Source organism: Salvia splendens, chromosome 9 (genome assembly GCF_004379255.2).
Source record: "Salvia splendens isolate huo1 chromosome 9, SspV2, whole genome shotgun sequence".
Taxonomy (NCBI): domain Eukaryota; kingdom Viridiplantae; phylum Streptophyta; class Magnoliopsida; order Lamiales; family Lamiaceae; genus Salvia; species Salvia splendens.
Window position 1 is genome coordinate 9,045,015 of NC_056040.1, and position 13,464 is coordinate 9,058,478.

General features: G+C 38.0%; 2 protein-coding genes across 4 annotated transcripts; both read right to left on the bottom strand.

Moving 5' to 3' along the window:
* Window positions 1-486: 486 nt before the first annotated feature.
* LOC121748600 (RING finger protein B-like) lies at window positions 487-6,316 on the bottom strand. Its single transcript, XM_042143065.1, has 11 exons — window positions 5,775-6,316; window positions 5,012-5,161; window positions 4,503-4,664; window positions 3,638-3,790; window positions 3,393-3,545; window positions 2,941-3,105; window positions 2,654-2,842; window positions 2,318-2,504; window positions 2,021-2,228; window positions 1,335-1,634; window positions 487-784 (listed from the first exon to the last, which is right to left on the bottom strand). Exons 1-11 carry the CDS (start codon window positions 5,938-5,940, stop codon window positions 764-766), a joined length of 1,854 nt encoding a protein of 617 aa, XP_041998999.1. The 5' UTR covers window positions 5,941-6,316; the 3' UTR covers window positions 487-763.
* A 1,353-nt stretch (window positions 6,317-7,669) lies between these two features.
* Window positions 7,670-13,060, bottom strand: LOC121748921 (ataxin-10-like). 3 transcript variants are annotated; one of them, XM_042143500.1, is made up of 4 exons: window positions 12,867-13,060; window positions 9,126-9,758; window positions 8,290-9,027; window positions 7,670-8,057 (listed from the first exon to the last, which is right to left on the bottom strand). In XM_042143500.1, the coding sequence occupies exons 2-4, from the start codon at window positions 9,700-9,702 to the stop codon at window positions 8,032-8,034; spliced, it is 1,341 nt and encodes a 446-aa protein (XP_041999434.1). In that variant the 5' UTR covers window positions 9,703-9,758; window positions 12,867-13,060; the 3' UTR covers window positions 7,670-8,031. The 3 variants fall into 3 exon arrangements, with proteins under 3 accessions (XP_041999434.1, XP_041999433.1, XP_041999431.1); XM_042143499.1 differs by adding an exon at window positions 10,471-10,740 and having other exon boundaries at window positions 7,670-9,027; XM_042143497.1 differs by having other exon boundaries at window positions 7,670-9,027.
* Window positions 13,061-13,464: the final 404 nt, after the last annotated feature.

Sequence of the window (13,464 nt, forward strand, 5' to 3'; positions counted from 1 at the left end):
ACCTCACTTTTTGTAGGAAGTATTACTATTATTCTTACATCAATGAATTATATAGTAGTATATGTGTGTGATGATGATGGTCATAAAATAAGGAGTATTTATTTGGACGAAATATATAGGATTTTATAATAATCATCGATTATCATTATAGGTGTCATCTATACATCTTGTCAATCTAGTCTATATAATTTAGTAAGATGGTAACACCAGTGACGTGACATGATATCTCATAGGTATTTGTAGTCGCATGGACATTGACATTACTAATCAAACTAATGGAATCAAAATATAAATCTTTGCCTAGAAACCTCCAAAATCTGTTGAAATAAAACCCTGAAACAGCTACAGTATAATGAAAAAACCTTATTCAACCATAAACCCAACATGAGATTGTCGAACCTATTTATCACATGTAAAACAGTAAACAACAAACACACACACGCAGAGAGAGAGATAGAGAGAGAGAGAGAGAGAGAGAGAGAGAGAGAGAGAGAGAGAGAGAGAGAGATGATATTACTGCAAAGATGGAAGAGAGGGTCAATTGTGAGTCTAGCTTTACTAACTAGCAATATAAAAGGACTCAACATTTGGGTAATGGCTAGCTAATTGTGACTTGCATATTGTTAAAAGAGTAATTTTTCAATAGAACAAGAGGCGTAGAATCCGAGCAGAGACAGGAAAAAGTTAGTCGACGCGTTCTTGCCTATTTCAGTAGTCAGAAGCTATACAGAGTTTGGCCCAGAAGAACTTTCATCTGGAAAAATCAGTCCTGCGACATCTCAGCCTGCATAGAGAGAAACATATCAGAAAAACATTAGACGCATAAATAATCAAATACCGACTGCTTTCTAGGCAGCTAGTAGCTGATAGAAAATGACGCATATGAACAGCCACTGCAGACAAATCTCTACTAAAAATATAAGCATGCCATATTTTTGTTCTCTCTCAAATTTGAATATGAATTAAGATGATAGGCTGATCAATTTGTATTCAGTTAAGGTTGTTTTTCAATGTTTTATGTGCACCCTGAAAACGGAAAAACTTATTTTATTCCCACAAAATTTCAAGAAGCCTCTGTAAATAGGACACGGTTCAGATCCTAGTTATCACTAAAAGACGAGACCAAGAAAAGGTTGAGCTGATAACAACAAATTTTGTAACAAAGGAATGATACTCGACACATGTGTTTGAGAGAAACTTTGCAAAACAAAACAAGTTGTTTATGCCTAAGTGACTTAAACCTTCTAAGGTTCAACAAGTTTCCAACTATTAGGCACTACTTGATTCCAATCAAATTGACTTGAAAATAATTAGTAAGTATATTATATTAGTACCTCAACATTATGCGAGTGTTTGATCTTAACAACCACAGAAGCATCCTCTTCATGCATTTCAGCATCTATTAATGATTGATTATTAGGGTTGTCACTTCCTGCAGTACCAGCAGGTGACAGATGTGTTTCCGAGGCTCCCGCATTACCAGCAGGTGACAAATGTATTTCTGAGGCTCCCGCATTACCATCAGGTGCCAGATGTGTTTCTGAGGCTCCCACGTTAATAGCAGATGCCAGATGTGTTTCTGAGGCTCCCTCAATACCAGCAGGTGCCAGACATGTTTCTGAGGCTCCCGGAACCTAATTAACGGGATAAACAAGTGAAAATATTCAATATATGAAAATGCATCCACCTGAGGGGAGTAAGATATGCTGTCAGTAGCCCGAAAATTTAATTATTACTGGCCACAAATTTTCTTTAGGGCAACGGAACTAAAATTTTTCGCTATCTTAAAAACTCCAATGCGGTGACATTTTAGGGTCAATTTCTGCCATGTCCTAATCAGAAAAACAGATTTATGACATTAGGATTTTCTGGAAAACTTCACAAATATTACATAAATTTTTGGTGATTTTGGTCTAAGTAGACTGAATTGTTTAGTCTTAGAGAAATAAAGAGTACTAAAAGATGAAAATCTGGTTTAGGGAAGAAGAATCCAGGAGGGTGGGGAGGGAAATTGGATCACCTCTTGGGATATCAATGATTCAGCATCAGGATTTTTAGTTTCTGATGTGGCGATTTCCATCTGGGCTTTCAATCCTTCCTCATCATTCCCAGAATCATCTGCTTGCTTGACCACAGTTGCATCATGCTGCAGTGGCTTCTCACTCTCCATCCCAGAATTGTGATCACCGTGCACATTTGGTTCATTAATCTTCATAGCTTCCATCTTACTGTAATAAAGTTCAATACAAGCCCATCAAACATTTCCGCATCCTTCAGTCAGTTTACAAAACAGATAATCATCCACACAAAATCTCACCCGTTGAATTTATCAACTGCCATGCTAGTGGAGCTAGGTTTATTGGAAAATAATACTCCGCGTAGAGGCTTCCCATCGATAATAGTTTCAATTGTATATCCATCAGGAAAGCTTTTAAAGACCCTAGCTTGGAAGGTCTTTTTTCCAAGAGGGGCTTGATATTCATTCAAATAGAAATTTTGCCTCCCTGCAATGCGAAAGATATTATTACCAATTTATTTACATTCTATAGTCTGCATACATGACTAATTAACCACCAGATATCCCAGTTACCCAAGGAATACAGTCAAGCAAAACAGTTGGAGATAAACATAAGAGAGGTGTCTGTGATCTTGCCTGCTGGCATATAACTCGATATTGGCGTAGGTTGGTAAATGGTAGTATCATCTTCATGTTCAGTGCCATAAGAAGCCTTCTCATAGCCAGGGGTAGTTGTATTTTGCTCTTGACATTTCAGCTTCAGCTGTTTCCTCAAAGATAACTTCTCATTACGCTTTTCATCTCTGTCAATTTCTTTAGAAAATCCTGGTAATAAACAGTTCGGACACAGTATTGCAATTAGTTTAAGCTCTAATTTAGTAAATAAATACCATCTGCAACATTTCAAGATGGGGAAATAATACCTGTGTGCAAGTAATACATGTCATCTAGTGCTTCCAGATTTTTATTGCAGCCGCCTATAAAAACAAGAACGCCACCCATATGCGGATCTAAACTTTCACCTGCCATCGAAAATCTGCCGGAAGGACCTTCCCCGACTGCTGAAACTTTGATCCAGGCACCAGTTTCTGCATAAGATGGTTGGTTAAGACCGGGACATAATCATACATGTTGCCCGCCAGTCTCCCACTTTTTAATAGGGGCACAATCTAGTAAATCATATTGTCCCTGGTTTTTATTTTGATTCCTTGTCACCTCGAAAAGTTGTGTGTTCCATATAAAAGGAAGAGGTGTGAGGTTTGATCCCCACTCCTTCCCCTCCCCAACTCAAAAACACAACCACGAGCAGTTGTTCATGGGTCCAAGAAGCTGGTATTATTACATTAACAAATAACGATTACCACAAACTACTTACCAATGTCGAGCATATAAACGTCATTATACAAGTTCTGCTCATCTGAGAAACCTCCAAAGACAAACATTTTTTTTCCCAAACAAATTGCTGTATGTCCAGCTCGAGGTGGCAATAGCTGGCCAGTGGTGTTCAACTTGCACCAAACAAGAGTATCTATATATTCAAGGAATGAAGAATAATCCGTCAATGCAAATTTGTGTACTAAACATAATTTTATAAGATCAATAAAGACAATTCAAGTATACCAGCATCAAGTATGTGCACATCCGATAGGTAATAATTAGAGGAGTCTTCACCACCAACGACTATGATTTTGTTGTTCCAAGATGCGCAGGTATGGCTGTCTCTTTTACTTGGAGGAGTACCCGTAGGGAACACACGTTTCCACACAAAAGTCTCTGCACAAAAAGCATAGGAAAGCCTGAAAATATGCTTTTTTTCGCTAAATCACCAAGGATAAAATATCACTCATTACGAGGCAAGTTTTAGGAATTCTTTCATTTGGCATACACCAAAACATGATGCAGCAATTTATCAATGTAAGTGTGGAAATTTCCATGATATAAATCCAATTGTATTTCAATTACATGTTATTAAAACATCAATTTGCATACTTAAGTATCCTTACTATCCTGAGAATGGAATTCCGAATTTGCACTAACAGTTTGGAACTCCTTTTCAAGTCAATTGTGATCAAGAATGAAAGATGACGTCACTAAAGAAACTTATCAGCCACACTACGGTTAAGTAAATGGTTTTTACGGATGATGTGCAATTATCTAACCATAGGTGGCAGTATCAGTAGAAAGCAAAGTACAACGTAAACATCAAGATGCACTCTAATCTGAAATCCAATTATATGTCTGATATCCGCAACTTGTGCAGACATGACATAGTAATAAGTATCACTCAACATCTTTTCATTATCTGAACAGTAGCTCTAGTTTTTATAGTGTAGAATTTCATTGACAGGAAAATTTATTGGAACTAAGAAACACAATGTTGACAACAAGTTTCAACAACGAAAGAAACAAAATATGAAAGAGCCAAAAAAATAAACTAGGCCAAAAGACAAAATCAACTTTGCGAGACAAAGTAAAATGTTCGTACCTGTATTTAATATGTAAAGATCATCATAGTAGACTTCACTGTTCTCATATTTGCCACATCCACCAAAAATGAAGAGTCTTTTACCGATAAGTGCTGCACTATGGCCTTCTCTTGGTTCCGGAGCATCACCTCTAACCGATGGTACAACCCATGTATTGGAGGCTATCATGGGCAAAGAATACGCAAACATAGAGTCAGTTACATAATAACTGAACAAGTTTCAAAATTCATTGCCTATGAGAAGACCAATTTCAAGATATTAAAGAAAAAGTAAACAAAAAGGTATTTCTTAACAGACGCGAGAACTGGATGAGTGGATGAGTTGCAGACAAAATAAAAGTTAATTGAACTTTTCCATCTAATTGTTCATCTTCATATTAAAGAATAAAGTGGAAACACATGAAAATGAATCGAACATGGCCAAGCCAGTATGTCTAAAGCTCCAGTTTAGGAAATTTTAAATAGAAATAGGGAGGATCTGTAAGTATTAAAACGAATGAAGAACTTACAAGTTTGCAGAAGCAGCAAATCATTAAGTGGCCTTCTTCCATCAGTACCACCAAACACAAACAGATTATCTCCAACTGTGGTACAGCTATGACTGTCTCTTGGGGTAGGTGGTGTGCCATTCACAACGGGCTCCCTCCAAACTAAATTGACTGGACCACACAATACACTTAATTAGAGTCTAGATAGCTGGTTTCCAAAGGCACCTTGTGCATAGCATGTTGAGAGTAAATAAATCCCAATAAGAAGAACAATGGTACACAATTCACAAATAAATAATTTTCTTTTGAAATCATAAGAAGTTTGGAACACTATTTCAACAGTTACCCATATGGAAGCATCAGACTCCAAATTAAGCCGCCTAAGAACGAATCTATTGGTCAAATTACAAATGTAAATGAAAAGGCGAACAATACCATACATATATACACATAGATTCACAATCTACTTAAGAAAGAACCTCAAAGGGGGACCAAGATCTTGCAAGAATCTAAAGAATAATCAAAACACACACATCCTAACCACAGATTCTGCAAGAATAAAGAGACCACAAGCCTTTCCATCACAGTATGAAGAAGTAAGAAAGATTTTTACACACGCCTAAAAACATACATGCATTTTCAGCTCCTAAAAACTCACAAATATCATATAAAGATAAACCAAACACAGCATACAAATATTCAATTTCCTCGCACTCCAAAATAACAAAATATTGTGAATCATGAGAGACTACACAAGAAAAGGAAATGAAGCGGGAGAAATTACCAGAGTCAAAAACATGAATTTGATTCGTTTGGCACTGATCTTTCCCATATCCGCCGAAAACATAGAGAAGCTTCCCTCCTCTAATGGCGTTGCATGTGTGGCCCCACCTCACCCCGGGCCCACCACTCACTCCACTCACCTGTACCTTCTCCCATCTTATCGCCATGCTCTCAGCATACAAAAACCCACTTCGAGAATTACAACAATTGAACGGAAAATTGCGAAAAAATTGAAATATGAGAGGGAAAGCACCGGGTAAATAAGAGAAAGGAAGGGTAGTGAATAAATGAGTTGAAATTGGAGATGGGTAATTTGGTTTCTAGGGATGTGGGTTTATGGGCTTTTTCATTTATGAATCATTTACAGCTCCAGCCAGAGATTTTGTGCGTGAATCAATGTTGTTAGGGGTGAATTCCTTGATTTGGGTGGGATGCTTTGTTCTTTCTTCCAAAGAATTTGAAATCAAGGACGAATTTTGAATACCATCAGTTATTCAACTCTTGCTTCAATATTTTAGCAGAAGTATCAGATTAGACGACAAATAGGGAAAGCATTTTTGGAATTGGTCCTTATGTTAAATTCGTACTTAGTATTTTTCTAAAACAGCTATATCGACACGTACAAAATTAGTATTGTAGAATATAAATAGTAAACGATTGTGTAGTTGAAATGTTAGTACTAGAATATAAATAGTACTAAGAAATTATATAATTGAAATATTATTAATAAATAATGAGTCACGACTTTGAGCTATAGTTGTAGTTTTTAATTTAGTTATCATCTCCATCTCTTAAAAATAGACTTTGGGACATTACAAATTTTACTATGAAATTGGTAAATTAGAAGAAAAAAGACATAAAAATAGTTGAAATGTCATATAGTGAGGTCCAAATTTAAAGCAGTGTAATGTATGGTGATATTTTTTTGTAGAAATAGAAGTGAAATAATTTAGGATAATAGAACAAAATGATAATAGAGACTAGTTTTTTAGATTGGGGACTTATGAGTCTAAATTTTAATGGCCAATAATTCTAAATTTTGAAATAAAGGTAATCCAAATGTAATTATGAAAAGGTATGTATGATAGCTTTCGAATAATACGGATTATATTAGATTTTGGTCATTAAAAATAGCTCGAAAAAGTAGTTGTGTTTCAATAGTCTGAGTTCACGATTCAAAATATAGTTAGAAAATGGGCAATGAAACTTTAATTTATGTAAAATTCCAAAAATTCCAAAATAATTTTTTTTTCATATTTCTAGCAAAACAAATGTAAGACTGGATCATGGAGAATACACAGATTTTATTGGAGTAAGCTAAATACAAAAAATGGCATGCACTTATTATTATTACCGTTGATATAAAACGTGAAAAGAGACAACTTAGGTCTCTACTCTAGTTCCCATCTATTTGCATTTGATATCTCTCTTGTTACAAAATTAATTTTGAAATATCAAAGACATTTTAGGCTGATTAGCGTACACTTAATTGCTAATTTACCTATAGGAACACTACTTCAACTTTTGTTGAAGCTGGTCCAAATAACTAATTAGAAATCGGTCTTGTCATTATTTACAAAAAAGGAATAATAAATGAAAAGAGATATACAGAAACAGAGTATAGCAATAAACCTTAATTGAAAATATGCGAAGTGAAATAGACAACAAAATTGGTGATACCTACATTTAAACGTGCACCAGAAATAATGACAAACTTGTTAAAAGTATATTGTATACCATAAATATGCCAAAGATAATGAAAAGATTCTAGTTATAGAGGTGATAGGATGACGTACGTGGCTAACTTCTCTCGCCTTGAATTTTCATCTACTATAATTTTTATTCAAAATATTTATAAAATACTCATCTTCCAGAAAAAAAATGTCAATACTAATCGATCTAAGTAATGCAAGTGCATATCTACCAAAATATAGCAATTTTTACAAGCACAGATAAAGCACATCTTAAAAGGTTAAGCCCTTGAAAACTGATATTAATATTATGACTGGAAATAAGCTAAGAATCTGTAAATTGGAAAATATCATGCATAATGAGTTATATCTGGGAGAACGGCATTTATGCATAACGCTCTTTAACCAGTTGGCTACCGCAGTCTCCAGAATGTCGGTAACCTGTCAGCTAGGGTGTTTCTCGAGCTATGAACGATATTGTGTATGACAAAGTTCACATGTTCACCCCCTGGTTAAATGAGTTTCTCCATTCCACACACAAATGGCGCCCTCTGACTGCATGCCCTTTCATTCCTTCAGGCAAACACACGATACTAAAGCATATAGTTAGTCAATATACAAAGGCACTGATAAAATGATACTAGAACATAAGTGACAGTAAAAAGAAACATAACACAGATTGTAACTTGATTTAGGCATTTACAAGCTTTGGGCGCTGAGTTTTTGGATCAATTTCTACCCGGAGGCCCATCTCAGTGATCTCAGGAGTATCCACAGATCTCTGGAGCTCCAATTGAGCAACTAATTTTTGGTTTTCTTCATTACCTTTGAAAACATTTCTCATTGACCAGATGCCCCACTCCCTCAAGAATGGACTATCTTCATCAGTGACATTCTGTTGTAACAAAAGAAGAATTCCATCTTGTTCTCTTATTTCATCCTGAACGTGCTTCCTACAGTAGCTACAATTCCCAATGATGGCAACCAAATCTTTGCGGAAACCTATGTAAGGGCTCTGATACTTTGAAGACTTTGAAGTTGAGTCTTCTACCTTATTGTTGTCGACCGCCACTTTCCTAATGATTGCTGGAGGCTCTAGGTCGCGGAGCAATCTAATAAGAAACTTAACTAGCCCAGCTGAGACTAGCATATCTACAGCATCTTCACCCTGGTTCTTAACATTTTGACCTTGGCATGCACTAATATCTCTTAATAAGGACAGGGAGTAGCCAATGATGTCGACATCAGCTGAACCAGTTGGAAGACGCGATTTTCCTCTAGTACTAAAGTCAACAACCCCAACAACGTTTCTCAATATCTTGAATAGGAACAATGAAAATTCATTAGAAACAACAATATCTCCAAGTTGCTCATTAAGAATTTCAGCAAGTATGCCCAGTAATAATGCTTGTTCAGCTCCAAAACTATTCATTCCAGCTACATTCATATCAGAGTTCTCATCTTCAGCAACCGGAGATAACTTAGAGAAAAGTGGTGAAAAATAAGAATCTTCAAAACATATTTTGAACAGAAGCCATTTCACCCAGTGCTCTTTATATCCAACTGCAAAAGACCAAATGAAAATGAACATGTCACATTAAATTGACCTTTTCACAAATAAACAGTACTAGTAGCAAGAAATAGGCTATAGAGTTGGGTACCTATTGTAGCAGTTCGTATAATTTCTACTACAATGTCCAGTCCTGCATCTCCAAGCAACTCTACGGATGACTTGTTGCTGCCCTCGACACATGTATAGATAACCATGGACAAAGTATCACATGTTTCCTTGCTTTGAACTCTAACAATATCCAGAAATCCAAAGGGGAACATTTCGCGCCATATAACGCCTCGATGTTGTTCACCAGCTAATGAAACATTTCCCAAGACTTGCAATACCATATGAAGTGTCCTATAATCAGAACTACTGGAAACAAACCCCATAGATTTGATGAGAGCCAAAATAATAGCAACACCGTTTTGATGAATAAATAGGTCCTGATTTTTAATCTCTCCAGCACACAAGTTTCTAAGTAGCTTTATCGATAAGAAAAGTTCTTCGGCAGAAGGTGGAGACTGGCAGAGCCTGAGTACTGGTACAACAATACGCTTGCAAGCAAGGTCTAATCGGCCATCAGAAGTTTTTGCAGTTTCAATGAGACAGACAAGTGATTCTTTCACTGTGGAAGAGCCAGAAGCAGCTAAGAGCTGCTCAAATACATTTTCCATTGTATTCATCAAGGTAGGTACGGAGTTACAGTGACGTACGAATATAAGACTCCAGAATTCAATTCCTGAGAGGAAGAATATGATATAGATTAATACACAAAAAATAATAGTACTATAGTTATGTCCAGCACCAACCAACAACTTACAAAAACAGCAGTACTGGGGTTCACTTTCTCAAAATTCACATCATAGAAACAGATCCGAAATCCCTATTATAGTAGCATGTAAACTGAGCTTTGGGTATATCTTATGTTTAGTAAATAAAGACAATTGGGAAGCTAGCTAGCCAACTAATTACAAAGCTAATCTACCATGATTAAAAAACTTGGGCCCTGCCAATAATAAGTAAAATAGTAATATAACAGAACAATAGGAGATAAAAGGGGTAATGCATTACAAGTCACTAAGGTGTCCCACCAAGAACATATTGGCATGTATCTATGCAGCTAATTGGGAAAAATAGCTTCATATAACACAAATGGTTTTTGAATACAGACTGCGCCTCTTAACATCATGGAAACCTTATAGTTCTTACACCCTAACAGCACAGTAACCAAATGATATGTTTAAAATCCAAGTAGTTCCACTAGACTTAACTAATGTTACATACCACCGAGAACAAGATGGAAGACGAATTCACAACTGTCGACTTAAATTTTGTTCTACAAAGTACAAAATCAATTTCACATTTTATTCCTAAAGCATTGTAAACACCAAGGAAGCTTATTCGAGCTACATGATCCACGAGAGAAGCTGACAGAGGAACCGGGGGCGTACCTTAGGAGTTTCTGATTAACAATTTGATGATTGCTAAGACCATCCACTACGCGTCTCGCCGGCGTCTCGCGTCCCGTCCCGGAGAGACGGGACCCCGGCGCTACGCGTTGCAGCTCGCCATCCCGTCCCGCGCCGTCCCGCGTCTTGTCCCGCGTCGCGTTCCGTCGAGCCACGAGACGGGCTGTCTCGCCACGCGCCTAAGCGACGTGGCGCGACCCGGCGTCGTGCGTGACGCCCACTCGCCGGCCCGCGAGTGGGCGTTGTCACGTGCTGACGCAATAAATATATTTTTTTTTAATTCGAATTTTAAAAAAATAAAAAATAAAAAATAAAAGAAAAAAAAAATTGTAACGGTAATTATACCGTTTTTTTGTTTTTTTTTTTAATTTTTTTAATTTTTTTAATTTTTAATTAATTTTTTTACTCTATAAATACTCCTAAACTCATCCTCATTTCACACACAACTACACATCTATTCTTCCTATCATATAAATTTTCTCTCAAATTTTCATATTACAACTCAAGATGTCCGGTGACGGCGACGGCGACGGCAACTACGGCGGTTCCGGCTCCGGCGGGATCTCAACGCGTTCGGCGATTAGGAGACCATGATCAACACATTGGGCGGTTCCGGTTCGTCAACGCCGGGGACCCAGGGTTCGGCGACGCCAGGGGGGTACCAACCACCCAATTTTGACCTTAATGCATATGTCCGTCCCTCCGCCCCGCGGTATTCGCAGGGATTATCCCAGATCCGGGAGGATTTTCCTTACGTCTGGAGTAGGCCGAGGCAGTGGAGGTGGCCGAGGCGGTGGAGGTGGCCGAGGCGGTGTACAACCCCAGGCGGGCGAGGACGAGGAAGAAGAGGAAGAGGATCTAGGCCGGCATCCGTACAACAACCTCGAAACGCTGGCGGTGTACAACGCCTGGATCACCGTCTCGTACGATCCCATCGTCGGGAATCAACAATATCGGAAGTGTTTCTGGGAAAAGGTCTGCGAGGTCTACCACCAGATAAAGCCGAAAGGCTCCCGCAAGCGCAAATTTAAAATGCTCCGCTCTCACTTTGACCGAGTCGACCGACAGGTCAAAACGCATCTACTCGGCCGAAGAGGCGCGCTACCAAAGCGGCGCAACGGCAACCGACATTTTGACGTCCGCTTTGCGCGCCTACTACCAGGACGAACGTCATCAATTCAGATTTGTTGATGTTTGGCAGGCCGTCAAGGATGAGGAACGGTGGGCAGACGGTTTTCGCTCCAGCTCGGGCTCAACCTCGAAGCGCACGAAGCATACGACGAGTGGCCAATACTCGTCTGGTGGTGACACCGCTGAGGGCATCAGCCAACCTGAGGCTGAATCCCAGGAGTTTGCGGGTACGGTCGGCGATGCTGGAGGATCCGCGAGTGGGCGCCGTCGGCCTCAAGGGACGAAGGCGGCGAAAGCGGCTAGAGCAAGGAAGGGCCGAGGCGAATCAAGCCAGCCGGCCTCGGGATCGGGCTCGCGGGGAGGCTCGGACACACTTATGGTGGCGTACATGACCACCACAATGGCGGACACTTCCCGCTTCTCGTACGCCCAATTCACGGCCTGGTGGAACGGAATTGTGTATATGGCAGCACAACTTGGCCTTCCGACTCCCCCTCAACCTCGACCGCCTTCGGATGATGGTTAGCCGGCGGAGTAGTTTTTTTATTTTTCTTTAAATTTGTATTTTAAATTATGTTGTGTGTTTTTTATGTTGTGTGTTTTTTTATGTTGTGTGTTTTTTAATAAAGTGTGTTTTTAATAAAGTGTTTTTAATAAAGTGTGTTTTAATTGGATTGAGTTGAGAAAAAAAAAAAAAAAAATGAAATTGAATGAATAGTAATTAAGGGACGGAGCGTTGCAGGTTCCGTCCCTTAATTAAGGGATGGAGGAAAAAAAGACAGTGGGGCCCTCAAATAGTGGTCAAATAGTATTTAAGGTACGGTATAGAGACAGCGTAGTGGATGGCCTAAGCATTCCACCTAAAGCAAACTAAGATGGGAGATGGCGAGCGGAGTGGGTTTTCCATTTAGGGGTTTGAGTTCCTAAAGCAAACTAAGATGGGAGATGGCGAGCGGAGTGGGTTTTCCATTTAGGGGTTTGAGTTTTGAGTAATTGAGACGAAACCAAAATCGAAAATTAACTCTGCATCCTTTGCAGAGAAACATATTCTCAAACAAGTTCATAACAGATTATGAGGCAAATTGTAATTAAAAAACGAAAAAAAACATCCCGCAATTAAATAGACAATTTACATCTTTGTAAAATTGATGAGCTTTCTAATACGCTCTAGCACGAATTCTTTCAAAAAAATAGGCGTGAACTGTCAAAATTGAAAATTAATTTAGAATATGAAACTTATGGCTTACAGGTGATACAGAACGAAGCACGATTACACAGCTGGGCGGGCGGGCCGGCGGCGTCTGATCGGGCGGTCCGATACCTAAATTGATGAGGAACGTGTTCAAACAAGTGATTGCAGAAGAAATCCAGTCCTGTCCGTGCAAACGAGCCTAGTTTCACAAAATTTTAAAGGCCCATTTGTTTGTAATGTTGTTGGGAATATACAATTCTTTGAATATGATTTTATGTAGGAGTACTTAATTATGACAAAAAGTTATCTGAATTTTGAATGAATCAATTAAATACAATTACCCTAATTATATAGTAGTAACTAAAGTAATGTTGTTTGATTATTTTTTTGTTGATAAAATAGTAATAATAATATTAGTAATTTTAAATTTACTTTTAAATTTGTTTATAAATTATTAGTTATGAAAATAATAGTACTATTAGTTATACCGTTGCAGTATAATGTATTTTTCCAACAATCTTAAAATATGCTTGACATCATTATTTTATTTGGTCTGAATTCTAGATGGTTTTAATATAAAGTTGACAAATTGTCGTTCATTGACATCAATGTTTGTAGCTCTTAACATAAATATTACTTCAATAAGATTATAA